The 20,391-nt window shown below is 34.1% G+C and overlaps 4 protein-coding genes across 4 annotated transcripts in view; 2 read left to right on the plus strand and 2 right to left on the minus strand.

Annotated features, from left to right (window-relative positions):
* Positions 1 to 3: 3 nt before the first annotated feature.
* On the plus strand, positions 4 to 11,073 carry LOC100632296 (glycerol-3-phosphate dehydrogenase, mitochondrial-like). Its single transcript, XM_011407339.2, has 13 exons — positions 4 to 144; positions 192 to 274; positions 324 to 427; positions 1,294 to 1,516; positions 2,281 to 2,444; positions 2,994 to 3,185; positions 4,458 to 4,628; positions 8,461 to 8,583; positions 8,655 to 8,792; positions 9,056 to 9,231; positions 9,503 to 9,793; positions 10,181 to 10,462; positions 10,956 to 11,073. Exons 1-13 carry the CDS (start codon positions 58 to 60, stop codon positions 11,067 to 11,069), a joined length of 2,148 nt encoding a protein of 715 aa, XP_011405641.2. The 5' UTR covers positions 4 to 57; the 3' UTR covers positions 11,070 to 11,073.
* A 1,471-nt stretch (positions 11,074 to 12,544) lies between these two features.
* LOC109584144 (uncharacterized) lies at positions 12,545 to 14,610 on the minus strand. Its single transcript, XM_019999744.1, has 7 exons — positions 14,540 to 14,610; positions 13,940 to 14,479; positions 13,381 to 13,890; positions 13,298 to 13,335; positions 13,199 to 13,247; positions 13,010 to 13,138; positions 12,545 to 12,963 (listed from the first exon to the last, which is right to left on the minus strand). The coding sequence occupies exons 1-7, from the start codon at positions 14,583 to 14,585 to the stop codon at positions 12,698 to 12,700; spliced, it is 1,578 nt and encodes a 525-aa protein (XP_019855303.1). The 5' UTR covers positions 14,586 to 14,610; the 3' UTR covers positions 12,545 to 12,697.
* Positions 14,611 to 15,014: 404 nt separating this feature from the next.
* LOC109584143 (uncharacterized) lies at positions 15,015 to 17,100 on the minus strand. The gene is made up of 6 exons (XM_019999743.1): positions 16,954 to 17,100; positions 16,364 to 16,903; positions 15,800 to 16,309; positions 15,688 to 15,755; positions 15,435 to 15,630; positions 15,015 to 15,377 (listed from the first exon to the last, which is right to left on the minus strand). The coding sequence occupies exons 1-6, from the start codon at positions 17,000 to 17,002 to the stop codon at positions 15,145 to 15,147; spliced, it is 1,596 nt and encodes a 531-aa protein (XP_019855302.1). The 5' UTR covers positions 17,003 to 17,100; the 3' UTR covers positions 15,015 to 15,144.
* A 1,013-nt stretch (positions 17,101 to 18,113) lies between these two features.
* LOC100632420 (multidrug resistance-associated protein 4-like) overlaps positions 18,114 to 20,391 on the plus strand; it is a 5,729-nt gene continuing 3,451 nt past the window's right edge. The window contains exons 1-12 of the mRNA XM_019999742.1: positions 18,114 to 18,223; positions 18,279 to 18,389; positions 18,500 to 18,617; positions 18,672 to 18,893; positions 18,973 to 19,062; positions 19,111 to 19,274; positions 19,360 to 19,485; positions 19,528 to 19,777; positions 19,822 to 19,864; positions 19,916 to 20,064; positions 20,115 to 20,159; positions 20,209 to 20,341. Coding sequence (XP_019855301.1) covers positions 18,150 to 18,223; positions 18,279 to 18,389; positions 18,500 to 18,617; positions 18,672 to 18,893; positions 18,973 to 19,062; positions 19,111 to 19,274; positions 19,360 to 19,485; positions 19,528 to 19,777; positions 19,822 to 19,864; positions 19,916 to 20,064; positions 20,115 to 20,159; positions 20,209 to 20,341 — 1,525 coding nt within the window. The 5' untranslated portion in view covers positions 18,114 to 18,149. The remainder of the gene's footprint in view (positions 18,224 to 18,278; positions 18,390 to 18,499; positions 18,618 to 18,671; positions 18,894 to 18,972; positions 19,063 to 19,110; positions 19,275 to 19,359; positions 19,486 to 19,527; positions 19,778 to 19,821; positions 19,865 to 19,915; positions 20,065 to 20,114; positions 20,160 to 20,208; positions 20,342 to 20,391) is intronic.

The raw sequence follows: 20,391 nt of genomic DNA on the forward strand, positions 1-20,391 counted from the left end.
CATCTCTCTGGGTTACTTGCATCACGTGATCAAAATGGCCGCTTACTTTCTCTAGGAATGTTAGCACATAAGCTAAAACTGGTCGCCGGTTCTTTACTGGCTGGAACTGTGGGGTATGCCGGGTGGACATTAGTTTCCAATGAGGTATCTCACCAGATTATATTCTTCTTTTGATATTTTAACGATGACAGGGAGGAGGAGAGAGTGAAGCATTTGAGGGTCGAAAGGTGTCAGAAGGAAAAAGGACTCACAAAGACCTGATAATACCCACCCGGTATGATTAGCACTATTAATTCACGTATGGGTTCATGGTTGATTAATAGGGCTGAACAGTTGAATAGCTTGCAAGGAGGAGAGCAGTATGATATATTAGTGATAGGAGGTGGTGTAACTGGTGCTGGTGTAGCCCTTGATGCTGTTACTAGAGGTGAGCATTTAATTCTCTGCTCGTGTGTGTGTGTGTGCATAATGTCCATTCCTTTATTGGTAGGTTATGTATGTTTTTTTGTCATTTTATATTTATAATAATTTACATGTACTGTACATGTGCATTGGTATTATTGTAGTTTTAGAATTTAGATCAATCATGATTAGCTGTTGAAAGTCAATTGGCTAATTTGTGTTATGTTGTTAGTATAGCTTCATGGTCATTGGTGTGTACACATTAACTTCTTTGATCTTTAATTATTGTGAAGCTTCATAATGTATTATTTCATTTCTATTACTTCTTGTTGCCAGTACTAATTTAAACCATTTATCTTTATTTTTAGGTTAATTTTTTTCTTTTATATTCATCAATTTTTTTTATTTTTACTGCATGTATATGTATACATGTATATGTGTACACATGCAAGTGATTATTATTTGGTAGTGCTTAAGAATTCACCTTGATCAATGTATTGATTGCAATCCTGTAACGTTAATAACTTATGCTCCTAATGTAGTTCATTAGAACAAAAAGTGCAAGCATTTTAAACTGTTTCCTTCATTGTATTGATGTGCCAATTTGATATCTATGTACTTGTTCTATAATGAAATCATTGTGACACATACATGTACATGTAATGCATGTACATGTATCATCATACATGTTAATGATATTATTACATTTCCTCTTGCTTATCTTTCTCTCACTCAATTTCCCTCACTTTTCTTCTCTTTCCTTTTTTACTTCACAAACTTTTCTCTAATTTTCCTATATTCAACTCTCTCTCTCTCTCTCTCTCTCTCTCCCTCCCCCCCTCCTCTCCCCTCCCCTCCCTCCCTCCTTCTCTCTCTCTCTCATCACTCCAGGTTTAAATGTTGCTTTGGTTGAGAAGGACGACTTTTCTTCAGGGACTAGCAGTCGCAGTACTAAACTCATCCATGGTGGTGTCAGATACCTACAGAAGGCAATAATGGGATTTGACTTGGAGCAATACAGATTAGTCAGAGAAGCTTTACACGAAAGGGCTAACCTCCTAGAGATAGCCCCCCACCTCTCTCGCCCTCTACCAATCATGCTTCCTATATACAGGTAATGTATGTGTGTAATGGGTTATGTTACCATTGTATTGTGATAATGATTGCTGATGTCATTTTGTTCTTACTATTGTTATCATTAATTGTTATTACTGTTAGCACCATTGTACACGTACGTATATGTACAATTATATTTCTACATGCACTATACATGTTATATTGAATGGTAATATACATGTACGTGTATTTATTCATATTACATCCACTATACATGTAATATTAAAGGATAATGTATTTATTCATATTTCTTATTGCTTTGTTTGCTCCTTGTTTTATTTCTTTCTTGTATTAAATGTTTAATACATGTACATATCATTATGCTCATAACTTGAAAAGTTTAAGTCAGAATCTGCTCAAACTTTCTATATAGCTTAAGTACATCAATACGTATCAGAAAATTCAATAAAAATTGGGGAGGGGGTGATTTTTGAGCCATTTTTTGGAAAAAACCATGGGCATTGATTTTTTCAGAAATTGGCTAGTTTTAAAAAATGGTCAGCTCAAATGTTCTACATACATGTAGTATCATCTGTGCAGTGTGCACACACTTGTGTCTAATTCAATACTATTATCATTATTAGTAATGGAATGAGAACTGCATTATCTAAAATGTACATATGTATATCATATTTCAGTTAATAATGTCATGCAGTTAGTCCATCATGTTGATAAACATTGCAATGTATCATAGTCATAGGGAATTTAATGATTAATAATTATATTTTTAATCATGTTTTGTATATGTTTTTGGTTGTGTAGCTGGTGGCAGGTTCCTTATTTCTGGTGTGGTATCAAGCTTTATGATTTTGTTTCTGGAAAGAAACTGGTCAAATCTTCATTTTATGTATCCAAAGCTAAGGCAATGGAGGAGTTCCCTATGCTACAGAAGAATCGGTTGTGTGGGGCGCTCGTCTATTATGATGGTTAGTCATAAACTATTTGTATAAATTTAGTTAATACACTGGAGTATACAGAGATGTATACATGTACATGTACTGTATTCTAGCCACTTTTTATACACATGTATATAGGTGGGCATATAGATACATACATGTACATGTAACTACAATGTACACACATGTATGTGTATATATGTGTACATATACAATGTAATTAATATTGATTGAGGGACGGTTATTTTAGAACTATGAATATTGTTATTATTTTTTTCCATGATTATTATTCCACCTACACGTATAATTAAAAATGGAATGTCTCATAATCACTATTAATTAAGGACTAGCTGTTTCAGCTATTTCTCCGAGACATGACAAGTTTTAATACTATTAGCTGAAACAGTACATGTACATGACATGACATTTATTGAACAGTTAACATACTGAGAGGCGTGAAAACTAATTCGTATCTATAAGTATGATTTAGGCATTCATACATGTACATGTACACATACAGATACCTTTTGGTACACAGTTCTCTGTTAGTACAATGATTATTTTTCTCTTACTACATAGGTCAGCACAATGATGCTAGAATGAATCTTGCAATAGCACTAACAGCTGCTAGAGAAGGAGCCAAAATAGCCAACCATGTAGAGGTCTTGTCCCTCATTAAAGAGAAGGATCTGGTGAAAGGAGCTCACGTGAGGGACACACTCACTGGAAAGGAATGGAACATATTTGCTAAAGTTGTAATCAATGCAACTGGTTAGTTCTATCTTATAATAAATAATAAATATTGTAAGCTCCATTTTTGTCATTTTTACTTTTGCTTAAACAATAAAAATAATTATATCACTCTTATTGTTATTGTGCATGTAAACATTTTATATTATACATGTATACTATTGTTAAATTTAATTTATAACCAGCTTCAACTTTCTACATGTACATGCATGTAATACACTGCATGTGGCTATATTGCTATAATACATGTGTAGCCAGCCCAGTGTCTTTGGCCAAATTGGAATTAGCTATAAAAAATTTAGTTTTGATTGGAATCAAGTCATCAACTCAAACATTCTACCGGTATGCAAGATACATGTATATACATGTACCAAGAATGCAATAAAAATAGAAAATTCTCCCCAAGCCATTATAAGAAAAATTTGGCCAAACCTCCTGCACTATAGCACAGGGACTTTTGTCCAATTTTTGAGCAACTTTAAAGATTTTTAAAAAACTAATTTTGATCCAAACCAGCACAAACTTTCTACACAAGATAAGTGCATATATATGTGTGTATGTGTGTGTGTATCAGAAAAAAAATTATATAAATGGAGAATTCTCTTTTAACCATTTTTGGCCAAATTGGCCTCTCCTTTATGCCCCATTTATTGTGGTACTTGTAGCTTTATAGTTCCAAGTTGGTTGTATAACCAAACCCATGCAGAAAGTACAGCCATACTCTTCACAATAATATTATTGCATTGTGTTAATTATTGGGTGGGGTCTGTAATCAGTTCCTAAATGCAAATCCAAATGGACTTTAGCATCAAATAATCTTTACTATTAATATTGTTATTACATGTATATTGCTTCTATCTGAATCCAAAAACTTGCTTTAATAATTTTTGACATGCAAACGTAGCGTGTGAATTGTGAAGTGTTTAGATAGATACTTTTATGTTAGTCAGCTTAACTTCTAATAACAATAACATAACATCGTCACTTTCACTGTATGACGCTATACATGTAAATTAATTATCATGATGAAAAATGATATCATATTTTCAGACATTTTGTGCCCCAAAATTTTTATAAATGAGTCCACAAAATCCTTTTTTGGATTTTATTTTATACTGGCCTGCAGTATAGATGTAGCTTGATAGAAAAATTAATTTTCAAATTTTTACTTTTTCTCAAAATTATCAAACCAGAACCACATAATTTTTTAGTCGTTCAGTACTATTATTATTATTATTTTTTTTATTGTATTAGTCATTCAATATTATTATTATATTTTTATTGTATAAATAGGTCCGTTTACCGACCGGATTCGTCACATGGATAATCCAGAGGTTCCTAACATATGTCAGCCGAGTGCTGGCGTCCATATAGTGGTACCTGATTACTATAGTCCCCGTACAATGGGCCTACTGGACCCTTCCACCAGTGATGGGCGAGTCATCTTCTTCCTACCTTGGGAAGGTTAGCTATTTGTTGTACATGTACCTGTCTTTTGTTATGGCTGAACAAATAAATTTATTTATATGGTTTTATTTACATACATGTGCATTATTATTGTTGTTATTGAAAAGCTATTGCATGTACATGTACATAAATTTTAAAGATTTGTAAAAAATCTAATTTTGATCGGAATCAACTCAAACTCTCTACACACCATAAAGACATATTTTTGTATTGGGAAAGATTATAAAAGTGGATAATTTTTACCTAGTCATTTTTGGTGAAATTTGACCAAAGACACTGTACTATAGTACAGGGACTTTGGCCCGATTTTGGAGCAACTTTAAAAATTTGTAAAAAATCTAAATTTGATCGGAATCAACTCAAACTTGCTACACAACATAAGTACATGTATATGCATCAGAAAATGTAATAAAAATAGAGAATTCTCGTCTAGTCATTTTTGGCAAAATTTGGCCAATGACCCTGTACTTAGTACAGGGACTTTGGCCCGATTTTGGAGCAACTTTAAAAATTTGTAAAAAATCTAAATTTGATCGGAATCAACTCAAACTTGCTACACAACATAAGTACATGTATATGCATCAGAAAATGTAATAAAAATAGAGAATTCTCGTCTAGTCATTTTTGGCAAAATTTGGCCAATGACACTGTACTATAGTACAGGGACTTTGGCCCAATTTTGGAGCAACTTTAAAAATTTGTAAAAAATCTAATTTTGATCGGAATCAACTCAAACTCTCTACACACCATAAGGACGTGTTTTTGTATTAGGAAAAATTATAAAAGTGGATAATTTTACCTAGTCATTTTTGATGAAATTTGACCAAAGACACTGTACTATAGTACAGGGACTTTGATCTGATTTTTGAATAACTTTAGAAATTTATAAAAAATCTAATTTTGATCAGAATCAGCTCAAACTTGCTACATAACATAAGAACATATATGTGTATTTGAAAAAAATATTAAAACAGAGAATTTTTACCTAGTAATTTTTTGGCAAAATTTGGCCAAAGACCCTATACAGGGACTTTTTACTAGAAGCTACAGGAGCGTTATGCCACAATCCTGTGGGGAATCCTGGAGTGAGTGCTTTTAGTTATCAACCACCTACCTCCTTTATACGTATGTACATGTACAATGAGGATAGTGTATTAGTCAATTATTAGATGTACATGTACATGTACATGTGCATGTATGATTGTATCCTTGTTGAGTGACACTGCCAGTATTGTATCTTATGCGCAGTAAAAAAAACATTAAATGTGACTGTTTGTTTTTCTGTTCATTGCACAAGGCAAAAGAGGAAAGTCTTGCGCAAGTTTCATGTTATGATTTTTTTCTAAATAGTCGTAACAGACGGATTTCATTCGTCGTATTAATTTCCTCTTTATGTTATAGTAAGCAGTCGTCTTCCTTGCCAATATTTGTTATTTTATGCTGTAAATGTGTATATAGCCAAGAGATGCACGTATCAGTAGCTTTCACATTTAATATTTTTGTGAAACAAGTACTGTATTTATTAGCTTGGCCCCTTCTTACATGTACATGTACTGTACTTAAAACTAAATATCACTTGATTAAAATAATTTGAAGTTGTAGTGTACACGTATGCTACAGTCCAATGGATGCTGTACTTATGCAATTGCGTGTGTACTGTGTACATGTAGGCCTCTATAATCAAGACAGGTATTTCCAGTCCCAAATCTCCCAATACAATATAATTGTGTACTATTGAGCCTCTGAATAAAGACACTTCCATAATCAGGACAGTATTATTGGGTCCATAACAGACAAGTTTGACTGTATTCCAAATTGTAGCTACATGTACATGTAGTTTCATGCACTACTTCAAACAATTTATTGTTGGACTGTTTTTTAATGAACACATATCAGCAAAAGTACTCGAACATTGACTTGTCATTATCAGTTAGTAATTTTCACTTTCCACATTAAAGGGATTTCCTCATTATAGGTATACAGTGTAAAGTATGTCTTAGGGTCAAGTGAGGGTTCACTGACCCTATTAGGTTGATATTGTATAGTAAATTAAAATGATGCAATTGACACATCTTTATTATTTAATGGGAAGCTCATGCGTATGTTTTGATTTCTGATCATGTGATGGGATCGAACTACAAGAGATATTGCACTATCTTTCACTAACTTTGCAAGGAGAGTAAAATTGGTAATCTGCCTTGCCTTCCTTATAAGGGAGTAACAGCTACTTAGTTGTTATTCTCAATAAAGAAATCACTCACTTAACAAAATGAACCAACATAAACTCTTGTTGCAAGGGTTATTATATGTGTTCAATGTACATGCAGTTTATATAATAAAAAGTAAACAGGTGTATGCTGCTCTAAAAATGTTCTGAGAATGTTTTCACTAGCGTAAGTTTTTTTCTCTCCAAATACAATGTGTACTGTACTTCTCATTACATGTACACGTACATGTATAATTATTAGAGAGTGTTTCAACCTTGTATCGCTACTTCTGTACATTACATATACATGTACGTTGTACACGTCCATGTAATGTACATGTACATGTACAGTATGGGTCGTTGATTGCTAAGGCTTTTATCTGATGTAATGTGTAGTATTTAGTAGGAAACAGTCTGTCGGCATATGTCATGGGAGTGAAAGTAATCTTTGGAACAAGTTGAAGGCTGCCTTCCCAAGCTGTAATGTCTACCAGTCATTATAATCTTATATTATACAGTAGCAGTGGGGGGATTTCCTGTTGTCTTATCCCACCCTCTTAGTTAATGAGCTTGGAATTTAACCTCATCAATGGTTGCAAGCTAGGCAGCCACATGTACTGTACGTGTGCAACTAAAGTTCACTACTTGTATCAGCTTCATTATCCTTATTGTACTGCCAGCTCAGCAACCTTCTTAGTATTGCTATCTTGTAGTGTGTTATGAGGTCAGCATGTGCTTCAGAGAATGTAATAATCACTCCACTTATAAGTATGGAGTGATTATCATTTAATGAGGCCACATATAAAGTCTATGCATGTACAATGTTACTAGTAACTGTAGTTGGTGTTAATAAACTGATGGGCACACATCACATTGTATTATAGGTATTGGCATAGACCTTGCAAATTGGCAGTCATAGTTTGTCTGTTGTTTAATGTGATCAGACAATACAAGATCACGCCTCAATATAGACAGTCCCTTTGAAGTTCATAGACTTTATTGATTGGTTTGTGAATTTAGTACAAAACCTCTGCAATTTGCTGTATGTACATGTACATGTACAGTGTACATGTACATGTGTATATATCTATTAGTACATTGTAGATGAGCATTAAACTCAGTGCAATGAGTAAGAGCATTAATTGGGATATATATGTAGCCTTTAAAGTTTCATGACTGATAACTCTTATCTCTTACTAATTAGATTTCCTTTTGTTTATATACATGTATCTTACATAAACTACATGTATGTGTGCTTTACATGTAAGAGGTAGGTAAATGCATGTGCATGTATCTCTTGATCCATCCTTTAATTAGTCACAATGGCCCACCTGTGCACAAGCATACCAGTAATGCCTTTATTTTTGTCCAAAGTTTACTTATTGCATCATGTGTATTGATGAAGATCATAGTGTATCCTTGAGACACAGAGACTGATTGTGACTCTGTTTATTGTTTTTGATTCACACAAACACACACACTTTCTGAATTATATAAGCCATTTCAGTGGAACTGTAGCAGCTGTGATTCATGAGATAATAAATAATAGTACAAGAAAATAGAAATGATAATGATAATAGCCACAATATACAATACATTATTATTATTGTTGTTCTTGTGTAGGTAAGACTATAGCTGGTACTACTGACTCCCCAACTGATGTCACTCATAGCCCACAACCAACCGAAGAAGACATACGCTTCATTTTAAAAGAAATTAAAGATTATCTTAGTCCTGATCTATCTGGTAATTATATCATTACTATTACTGTGATTTGGTTACACAGGATAAGTGTATGTACATTATTATTTTGTTAGTTCGTAGAGGTGATGTCCTTGCTGCCTGGAGCGGTATCCGGCCTCTTGTCAGTGATCCTAACTCAAAGAACACTCAGTCAATATCACGCAATCATGTCATTGAAGTCAGTAACAGCAAGATGGTCACAATAGCAGGAGGTATCCTCACTAATCCTATTTAATGTATCGTATTACATTTACATGTATACATGATTTTGGGGAAATTTGGCTAAAATCTCTGACCTATATAGTACAGGGACTTTTTTCCAATTTTGGTGCAACTTGAAGCATTAGTAAAGAGCCCACACTTCTACATGTACATGTACATTTAGTTCTAAGTTTTTTGTATATTCTCTTATTTTCCCTCTCTTGTCTTTCTTCCCTTGTTTATTCTCACTCATTCCTTCACAATCAATCAATAGGTAAGTGGACTACCTATAGAGCTATGGCGAGGGACACAGTTGATAAAGCAGTTTCTGTTGGTGGGTTGAATGACCCCAGAGGGTGTCAGACAGATGGGTTTATACTGGAGGGAGGGGAAGCGTGGCAACCAACCTCATTCATTCGTCTTGTCCAAGACTATGGGATTGAAGTGGAGGTATAATCAATGTAATATAATTACTTAATTTAATTTAATAACGTGGCCCAGTCTTCCTTCCTCTCTCTCCCCCTCTTTACTCTATTTGCTCATCTCTCCTTCCCTTTTTTAAATTGTATCTTCCTTTCTCTCTTCACTTTTCTTACACACAATCTCATTTTATCACCCCCTCCCTTCCTCTCTCTTCCTCTAACTCATGTTATTAGTTCTTGCTCACTTCTGTTGTTACACATACAGTAGCATTAAGTACAGTATATCTTTTTGTTCACAGGTAGCTCAATATTTGAGTAAAACATATGGTGACAAAGCCCCACGTGTTGCAGAAATGGCACAGTTTACAGGTAGACGCTGGCCTGTGAAAGGAAAGAGGATTGTGGAAGAGTTCCCATACATTGAAGCTAATGTTCTCTACGCTATCAAAGAGTATGCCTGTACTGCCATTGATGTCATAGCTAGAAGGACTAGTCTAGCCTTCCTTGATGTGCAGGCTGCAGAGGAGGCACTGCCTCGTGTTGTGGAGATAATGGGAAAGGAGCTAGGCTGGAGCAAGGACGAGAAAAAGGTACTGTGATCCTAAATAATTTAATAAGCTTTATGTTTAACGTTTTTGCAATGGTGGGCGTATTAACGTCTGTTAATTTTAACAATTTTTACAACTAAATGTGCATTGACAATCATATTTACGGCCATTAACTTTAACAAAATTAGGCCAAAAATTAAAATATATGTACATGTACAATGTAGTTGAAATTTATGGGTAATATTTATTACAGTATGAGTTTATTTATATAAACTCTTTGTCTTTAACGAGTAACTTGATTTGCTTTGATCTGGTTGAGACTTCTACTAAGTAATTTCCAAAACATAGATTTCAGTCAGTAAAATTAACTGTTGAGTTTGTATTTTGTACATTATATTGCACATTAGCTTATTCGGGTTTTTAATGTAGAAACAAATATCAGAAGCGAGACACTTCCTTGAAACAATGGGTCTTCAGATTCATCACGAGGTTCGTAACGTTGAAATAAAGCTCTCCTATCAAGAAGCCAAACGCTACACGCAAATATTCAAGAGCCTTGACAAAGACAATGATGGTCACATATCAATATATGACCTGAAACGAGCTCTGAAAGATATGGGAGAGACTGTATCAGATCGGGAACTAAGGGACCTCATTGCTGAGGTAGACATCAACAAGAATGCAACTATTGAAGAAGAAGAGTTTTTACAGGTACTGTAAGTGTTTATACGAAACACTATTGAGTGTACAGTCATGGGAGGTGTACATGTACATGTAGTTTGTTGGGCACAGTCCTAATGCAGCTGTGTGTACTCTTACATGCATTCAAACAATATACATGTACATTCTTGACGATAATGTACATGTACATGTACATTCATGTAAAATGTTATTCTTTCATTATGTACGTGTACATATATGTACATGTATTGATAGTCCATCATTATAATTGTTTTTACATGTACAGGTTTGAACCATTATGTCCATGCTCAACGGTGCATGGCCACAAACTTGCCAAATTAAAAACCAGGATGGGCCGCCAATCTCTAAAATTTAGTAATTTTGTCGAAATGTCCCCCATCCAAATGATCAGCTATACAGTATTATAAAAAGCACAATACATTGTACAATACAACAATAATGTATAATACTTTTACATTGTTAGTGATCATCATTCATTATGTAAACGTCCTTTACACTGTAGCTAATGAGTGCTATCAGAACTGGTGAAGTTGCTAATAGTCGTATGGCTGAGATTGTTAGGAGGCAGCAACAAGAAATGGGTCTACCCGTTCGGAGAAGTGGCGGAGGAGTATGAAAAACATGGTGGCCACGCATGCAAGACCGTTGCAAGACTTATTCAACATTTCATGCATAGCATTTAATATTATTGTAGAATTGTAGAGTCATTGTGATTATTATTTTTAACACTATTAAAAGTTAAAGTTTAAAAGTTTAATTTTATTTTGATAGGCATGACATGATGTATGCCATACTTCATCCACCACCGCACACACATTACTACTGTATTGCTACTACATTCAAACAGGAAGTTATACAAATTCCCCTGCTGATTATGCAAAACCAGTGTAGCCCATATAAAGAATGCAGGAGTGAGCTAAGTTTTCATAGTTGAAGATCATCTGAAGAAGAGAATAGGATGTGCTCATCAGAATCAGTTGCTTCTAATGTCAGTGAATTTGAGTCTACATCACTGATTGGAGCTGTCTACTGCTTTCAAGGAGGCTTTGGTCTCTATCCTCTGCTGGATCTGCAGGAAACTACATATTCTCCTAGTCCTAGACTCACAAGAAGTCAATCATTTGATTTGAGTCTTGCTGCTAATGAGGTAGAAAGTGATGGTCATGACAAAAGGCAGGAGTGCTGGTCTTTGGTATCACATGATGGGAAGCAGCTGCAGAATTCAGTGAAGAAATCAGGAGACCATAGACCTAGGCCTGCCAGTGAAGATGAGTTATGGTACAGAGCAAGACCAAGAGCTTTCGCTTTTTGTAATGATCAAATGAAATATGACAGAAGGCGACAATTGGAATCACTTAATCTTCATATCAGTGGCCTTCATGTAGATACTGACAGAACTCGTTTTCATTTTAAATTGATCAATTGTATTAAAATGTTTTTTTCATTTTAAGTAACAAATCATGTCATCATTCAACATTGAAAATATTTGGCTGCGAGCAAGATAACAATTTCCCTGTAACAGAGCCCACTGCTCTATACAACTAGTACTTGCTTTATGTACTTGAAATTGAAGACAAAGCTTATCAAAGCCTTCAATGCTATAATATAGAATACATGTACAAGCCTGTTGTAGTTGTACATGTATTAGATGCACAATATCATATAGTATGATTTAAGAAGGTACAACATAATGTGTTATTAGCTTAAGACACTGCTATTGCATCTGTTTTGTGTCTAGTTCAAAGTTGGTATACAAGGCACGCGGTTTAATTGCTCATTAGAATATAAAAGGAGGTTTGTTTTTATATTGTGTCTACATATCATGAAGTTGATGAAGTTATAATGTATATCTATCAACAAGAGTATCTGCTCTTGTATCTATGTATTCAGTATTTTCGTAATCTATGCTACTAATCACTCCCACATGTTAAACATTAGTACCTGTGGACTTCTAAGAAATAAAACACACAGAGTAAAGAGTAAAAATCACTTTCAATTTGCATTCATGCATGCATGCCCATATAAAGTCAACATGTATGACATCACAAAATTATGAAAAATAAAGGACAACTTTCACTATATCACCTTTGATTATTTACAAAGAATATCTAATTTCAAAGTTTAAGGTTGACTATCAAAAAATTGGCATAAATGATAATAGACGTATAGTATATTGATGACACTAATAATGGTGCTATCTACTTTTAGTATAATAAGTAAAAATGAGGTCGATCCTAATGACCCTTATATGTACTGATCATCATCCTGATCTTGCTTCACTTCATCAACTGTGGCATACAAGTTATTACTCATGTACAAGTAAGTGCCATCGCTGTAGCTATCATATGCTGGATTCTCATTAACTGCTGCGTCATGAGTAGACCCATAAGCTGAATTATCCTGCATAGGAGTAACACTAGTCATATCATTCATAATTAGAGTATCATCCTGCTTGGTATCATCCTTCTTGGTATCATCTTTTCTGGTGTCAATGATAGAATAATCAGTACCTATACGGTATAATTCTGTAATATGTTCAAACTATTGGTTCCTTACTGTTGTGTAGATTTACTCTTTTCTTTATAAAAACTATAATGCATGCTAGCACTAGGATAGAGGCAAGACTTATAATTGTAATTGCTCCTATAATTCCTCCAATTAGCCATTTTGCAGATACAGATAGGCCTATATATGCATGTATATAAGAAACATATTGATAGTCAATAGTTTAATTTAAAGACTCACTTTGGGAAGGTTTTGATATCAATTGAGAAGGATATGGGGATCCAGAGTACTTTATAAAGAATTAATGAAAGTTATAATGAATAAGTCTATAAAACTTACTTCAGTGGTTGAGCTCTCTTCTAGATCTGTAGACTGACCTATCAAAATGTTTAAATGGTGATGTTATTAGTGGGAGGACTAACTTATCTCCACAGTAACTAATGGATAATCATTAGTAAATTGATAAAGCTTTAGAAATGAGATAGTTGATAAAGGAGAAACAAGCCTAGGACCAATTCGTAGGTTCATTGGCCCACTCTCTCTTTGTTCATACAAAATTAAGCTATCACCATTAACCATATTATTACTGTAGACACCAAACATATCTCCTTCCTGGAACTGCAGTGGCACCTCTGGAATGAACTCATAAAGATTAGAACCAATCATTTTCGTAGCATTAATCAAACTTGATCCTATTTTATTATAATTGTTAGGACCTAATTGACGCCATATTTGTAGTTCGGGTCGGCTTAAACTTCCCATACTGTAAGCTCCAAATATCCACTTTGTAACTGATCCATTACATGAAAATACAATCTGTGGATAAATATATTGACTTAAGTAATAAAAAGGTTGTGATCTTTGTATTTCAAGAGCTTTCTTTTTAACAAATTCAGCAGTAATAGAATTTGTACTATTAACGCAGTATCCACCTATAATGGACAGGATAGGGTAATAAGAAGATTTATATAAACATCTTACTTGTTACTGGATACACTAATATTAACTCATTAGATACTAAAAAGTTACTTGTGTCAATATTTTTAGATCCAATATGATACTCCATACTACTGCTGAAATTGATTCCATTGATGTAGTAGACCCTCACAACACTGGCCTTCTTGAATGGTTGTGATATAGCTAACACATCTCCATTTGTTACTTTTATAGGAGGATCAAGTGGATATTCAATCATTCCATTGGTACTGACATTAGAGGTGGTATAATATATAATTCTCTCACTGCCAGTTACTAGGTTATATTGACTGCCTTTAGGTGTGAAGACCTGAACACTAGGAAATAGTCTTCGAGAATCAGTAACTCTTCTTATGTTAATTCCAAGTATGAGGCTGGTTATGTTAACACAGGAACAATTGAACTGATACTCCCAAAGGACTCTTAAAGTATAACTGGCCATAAACTGTCCAGTCATACTCTCTGTTCCTATATTCTGTGCTCTGTATTTCACAAGTGAAAGGTCCATGAACTTTTTTACACATTCCTGCTGTCCAACTACAGGCCCTTTGGTAAATAAATCATGTATAATAATCATTATCAAGTTTTTAATAGAACTTTGCTCACCTAAATACAAAATAGCTGTAATAAACAAGAACTTTATCAGTATCATCTTTCCAGGTTCATAAGAGGAAGAATATCTGTTGCTGTTTCATGACACATTGTGCAAGCGCATTATTACTATTGTTTTTTCAGGCAATGTTTTGTCTTCATAGTTGTTATATCAACATCATAAAACAACAAATCTTATCTATTGTTATCTTTTTCTATTCCTATTTGATACCAATCTCACTGATAAATACACAAGTAAATTCTACAAACAATCACCTTTGTTTTTATAATTGATACATTTTCCAAAGTAAGATTTGTATAGTTTTTTTAATCAATTTTCTTTTCAAAAGTTCGTGCTATCACAATGCATGCAACAATTGTGTATCATGCTATGCAACTTGCTTCATTTTATATTTCTCAGACTTTTATCCAAGAGTGCATAAAGTTTGTTTTGGACAGCTAGTAGATTAATGTGCATATTATCTGAAGATTTTACAAGTGACAATAAAAAGAGCTATTTTATTTAATCTAATAAGCAACATTTACAAAACTACATATCTCTAAATAAATGCATAACAATTATAAGCAAAAATTACCAGTTAGTATTTATTTCGCATCAATTAAGTCATAAATACATAATTGTCCTCATCTTTAGCCATATTTAGAGCACTGCCCATCCTTGTTTCAATATCAACAGTGATATAATCAGGCTCCAAAGCATAATTTCGAGAGGCTTCTAAGCCAAAGTTACGTTTTCGCTTCTTCATAAAAGCAACAGTACATCCTACTACTAGCAGACAGAAAAGAATTATAAACAGAAACACTCCTACAGCTCCTCCAATTAGCCATGGTACTATATGGTAGTATAGTATAAAGAAAAAACATAAAGGTTTATCCAGTTATGGCTTACCTAGATCTGATGAAATTTTACTACAGGAAAGTGTTGTGAGAGTAGGAGTTGCTTCAGTCAGAGTAGACACTACAGTAACTGTTTCCAATGGAGGCTGGATTGACACTACAGTAGCTGTTTCCAATGGAGGCTGGGTTGAATCAGTTTGAAAACTGAGAGAAGACACAAGAATAGATTTATCTGCTATCAATGAAGACTGGAAGGTGAGTATCAACAAGAGAGTTCAAGGTAAAAATTGTTAATGATTACTTACTGAAATGATTAGTGTCCCTTTTGTAGTACTTGATGTGTACATAGCAGAAATAGGCTGAATACCACTACCTGTTGATATTAGATTAAAATTTATGAATTATCTAATGACTGACTTATTTCCACAGTAACTAATGGAAAATCATTGTTAGTGACTGCATCAAGTTGATGAGATACTGTTGTTGGTAAAGGAGAGTCAAACACAGGACCAATCTCAAGGTTCATTGGTCCACTCTCTCTTTGTTCGTATAATACTAAACTATCTTCATTATTGATGTTACTGTAAACACCAAGCATATCTCCTTCCTGGAACTGCAGTTGAGCCTGAGGAATAAACTCAAAGAGATTAGGACCAACCAATATACTAGTATCAACTAAACTAGATGCTACTTTTCTGTAATTATTGGTACTTGTTTGACGCCATATTTGTAGCTCAGGTTGACTCGAACTTCCCATACTGTAAGCTCCAAATATCCACTTTGTAACTGATCCATTACATGAAAATACAATTTGTGGATAAATATATTGACTCAAGTAATGAAATGGCTGTGATCTTTGTATTTCAAGAGCTTTCTCTTTAATAAATGCAGCAGTAATTGAATTTGTACTATTAACACAGTATCCACCTAATGATAAATAGCATAAGGTAAGTCGATTGCAGAAGAAATTTAATGTCTTACTTGTTATTGGATACACTAGTATTAACTCATTAGATATTACAGAGTTACCCAAGTCAATAGTTTCAGACCCAATAAGATACTCCATGCTACTGCTAAAATTGATTCCATTGATGTAGTGGACCCTCACAACACTAGACTTCTTGAATGGTTGTGATATAGCTAACACATCTCCATTCATTACTTTTATAGGAGGATCAAGTAGATATTCAAACATTCCATTGGTACTGACATTAGAGGTGGTATAGTATATAATTCTCTCACTGCCAGTTACTAGATCATAATGACTGCCATTAGATGTGAAGACCTGAACACTGGGAAATAGTCTGTGACAATCAGTAACTCTTCTTATGTTAATTCCAAGTATGAGGCTGGTTATATTAGCAGATGAACAATTGAACTGATACTCCCAAAGGACTCTTAAAGCATTACTGGCCATATATTGTTCAGTTATGCTCTCTTTTCCTATATTCTGTGCTCTGTACTTCACAAGTGAAAGGTCCATAAACTTGTCTGTACAATTCTGCTGTCCCAATACAGTTTCTGTGATAAAAGCACATCAACATTCAACAGAATTTAAAACTTAAGCTCACCTTGATATAAAACGGTTATAAAAAACAAGAAGTTTATCATCAGTACCATCTTTGTTAAACTCAATATTTTATCCAGTACAAGAGCAAGAAAAGTAATTAATAGCTTTAGTTATCACAACACAAAACTATGATTGCACAAACACTAGCTACGTTACTGTTTCCTAAAACAATGCTTTGGCATTTATATAATGAAGGCTGTTACATGACGTCACTCAGCTCACTTTGTTTTTACATTATGAATACAGTTTTCTATGTCTATTAGGAGGGGCTGGCTATAATACCACCGTACAACTAAATAACCTTAGGCTACAGTTAATTCTAAACAATAAGAACAAAAAAATTGACTTATGGACTTTATCATTCTATTTCTCACACCACAGTAGTATTACAGTTCTTTTCCCATTGGTAATTTGGTATTAAATAAAACAAAGAGCCCAACATACCTCAAACTTTCTGCACAGCATAAGGTCATCAATAAGCATCAGAAAATGTAATAAAAATTTGGGGTGATTTAGGAGCTATTTTTGCAAATAAACCAAGGCTATAGCTTTGGCTATTTTTCAGAATTTTTTTGTTTTCTTAAAATGGCTGTAGCTTAAAAAATTAAAGTCGGAATCAGCTCAAACTTTCTACACAGCATAAGGACATCAATGTGTATCAAAAAATGTAATAAAAATTGAAGGTAATTTTGGAGCCATTTTTGAAAAAAAACCATGGGCTATAGCCTTGGGTTTTTTCAGAATTTTGGTATTTTCTTAAAATTGCCGCAACTTAAAAAATTGAAGTCAGAATGTATGATTTTAAAACTAAATTTGTCCTGCATTATTACCACTGTAGGTATTAAAAGTTGATTGCAATAGTTTTGATTGCAATAGTTTTGATTGCATTATTCTGATAGTCTCATAGATATGAGAATGTCTGTAATTTAAACTGTCAGCATGCAGTTGTGTCAAATCTTGATTGCTAGAGTTCAGTTGTCACAGTCCAGTGAAAGTGTCAAAACTTGATTGCTAGAGTAAAATTGTGTCTCTTGGACTAACTGCTGGAAGAACCTTGATGCGTTTCTTTAACTTCTACAGTTCTACTCAGTGCACACAATCATGTATTTTTACCACTGAGCCACACCTCCTTAGGCTCTGCAGATATGGCAAATATGGGTGTGGCTAATTAGATGGGCCGGGCTAGCTGGTGTTGGAATGAACTCTACTCGACTAGCAGCCAATCCAAGAGAAAGGCTGAAATTTAATGTGCTTGCTAGGATTTTCTTTTGGTAAGTTCAATACCTACAACACTGTGAGTGGTTGTTATTCTTGTGTACATTGCAGTTGGGTGGATCCACTCTTCTGGTTGGGATGTAGAAGGAGTTTAGAAGTAAGTGATTTGTATGAAAGACCTTCTGAAGCTGATTCCAATGAGCTCTTAGCCAAATTCAACAAGTAAGTTACTTTATTTTTAAAACCTGGTCTAGATTTTTGCAGCGTAAAATTTATGTCAAAATTAATTTTTTTGCTGCCACAGCCTTTTCAAATTTTATTTGCATCCACAGATATTGGAAACTAGAGCTGAAACGAAAGAAGTATGGTGGGTCCCCGAGAATGCTATTGATACTGTTCAAAATGTTTTGGGGTTATCATTTTAAACAAGGGCTGTTCTTGTTTCTTGAGGTACATAATTTTTATGAATACGTTCCATTAGTTTTGTGTAATTATTATAATTAGGTAGGTTGTTTTATTACTATGTCTGAGATGATAGGATTACTTGCTGACTATTTCACTCTTTCATCTCCATCAATTGATGACACACGTGATGCTTACCTTTATGCAATGGGACTGGCTTTATTGTCTCTTGCTATTGTCTTTTTTCATGCTTACAATTTCCACGCATCTTATCTTCTTGGGATGCTTACAAGAATTACAATGACTTCTGCTCTGTACCAAAAGGTCAGTTACACTTTTTAGCACAGTCTGAATCCTTCCCTTATTGTAAGAATATTTTGCATTATGCGCCTATAACTTATAGATACTCTCTCTCAGTCAATCTACAGTTAGTCAAAAGACTATTGGTCACATTGTTAACTTGGTATCAAATGATGTCCACAAGTTTGACTTGGTTAATATCAATGATCTCATATTGTTAATTTCACTCATCGTTATATAGCCTTTCCTTTTCTGTCATTATTACTGGATTGGTCCCATACATATAGTAGTAGTTACTTACCTGTTGTATCTTGAACTCCAGTGGAGTGCATTTGTGGCTACTGCTCTTGTTCTACTTCAGATTCCCCTTCAACTGACAATTGCTTACTTTTCCAGCAAGCTAAGGCAAGGCAGTACATATATACATGTATTTGTCACAATATCATGTACACACTCAATTCATTTGCTATTATTTTTTGTCCTAATGTAGATTGAATGCTGCAAAAATGACAGATAGAAGAGTGAAGGTCATGAATGAAGTCATCAGTGGAATCAGAGTCATTAAGATGTATGCATGGGAATATGCTTTTAGTAATGTAGTGGCAGCTATTAGGAAGTATGAAATCAAAAAGTTATTTTCATTATTCATTTTATTTAGGAGTGAAATATATTTGATTGCTAAGTATTTTATGGTTCAAGCTATCGGTTTGACTTGTGACACTGTCACTGTCTCATTTATAATGTTTTGTCTGTTTACTGTTTATGTCAATACTCCTGATGCACAGATCACTCCAAGGAAAGTATTCATTGCATTTTCTTTCTTGAGTTTTCTTCGCATCTCTCTTCTTCAAACATCTATATCAGTGATACAGCAAGCAGCAGCTGTTGTTGCCGGAAGGAGAATCAAAGTAACTAGTACTATGTTGATAAATTTCTAATTGCTATTGACTAGAATTTCCTTTTGCTGGATGAGTTGGAACAATTTTTAGACTCTGGTACATTAGAAAATTAAGTCACTTTAATGTATAAATACTCTCCATTGGCAGATTCATCCAATGAATACATTGCTCTTGAGTCGTTGTCATCTCCTAATGAAGAACATACTAACATTGTAAAGGTGCAAGGACTAACTGCTTCTTGGTCACTAGATAGTGATAAATTGACTCTTAATGACGTATCATTTACTGTCAATAAAGTAAGAAATTTCATGTATGTTCATGTTCATGTTCAGACATATATTAATAGGAGAAACCATTGCTAGCTATAGTTGGTAGTGTTGGCTGTGGTAAGGTTAGTGGACTTATTATTTTCTGTTATTAATGTTTGTTCACTCATATAGTCAACCCTTCTTCAGTGTCTATTGAAAGAGCTACCTGCTTTGAGTGGTACAGTAATGGTTAAAGGGTCAGTTGGGTATGCTAGTCAAGAAGCATGGGTCTTCTCAGCTACACTGAGAGACAATATACTCTTTGGTTAACCATATAATTCTGACAGATATGAATCTGTGATAGAAGCATGTGCT

The sequence above is a fragment of the Amphimedon queenslandica genome, unplaced genomic scaffold (assembly GCF_000090795.2).
Source record: "Amphimedon queenslandica unplaced genomic scaffold, v1.1 AMPQUscaffold_13241, whole genome shotgun sequence".
Classification (NCBI taxonomy): Eukaryota; Metazoa; Porifera; class Demospongiae; order Haplosclerida; family Niphatidae; genus Amphimedon; species Amphimedon queenslandica.

Excerpts from the sequence above, each read along its gene's own strand:
- LOC109584144 (XM_019999744.1), bottom strand. The coding sequence starts at position 14,585 with ATGATACTGATAAAGTTCTTGTTTATTACAGCTATTTTGTATTTAG. Across the intron at positions 13,248-13,297 it reads AAGAGAGCTCAACCACTGAA|TACTCTGGATCCCCATATCC; the intron begins GTAAGTTTTATA and ends TTCTTTATAAAG. Across the intron at positions 13,139-13,198 it reads GATATCAAAACCTTCCCAAA|GCCTATCTGTATCTGCAAAA; the intron begins GTGAGTCTTTAA and ends ATGCATATATAG.
- LOC109584143 (XM_019999743.1), bottom strand. The coding sequence starts at position 17,002 with ATGGTACTGATGATAAACTTCTTGTTTTTTATAACCGTTTTATATCAA. Across the intron at positions 16,904-16,953 it reads TATAACCGTTTTATATCAAG|AAACTGTATTGGGACAGCAG; the intron begins GTGAGCTTAAGT and ends CTTTTATCACAG. Across the intron at positions 16,310-16,363 it reads ACTAGTGTATCCAATAACAA|GTGGATACTGTGTTAATAGT; the intron begins GTAAGACATTAA and ends ATTTATCATTAG.
- LOC100632296 (XM_011407339.2), top strand. The coding sequence starts at position 58 with ATGTTAGCACATAAGCTAAAACTGGTCGCCGGTTCTTTACTGGCTGGA. Across the intron at positions 4,629-8,460 it reads CTTCTTCCTACCTTGGGAAG|GTAAGACTATAGCTGGTACT; the intron begins GTTAGCTATTTG and ends GTTCTTGTGTAG. Across the intron at positions 8,793-9,055 it reads GATGGTCACAATAGCAGGAG|GTAAGTGGACTACCTATAGA; the intron begins GTATCCTCACTA and ends ATCAATCAATAG.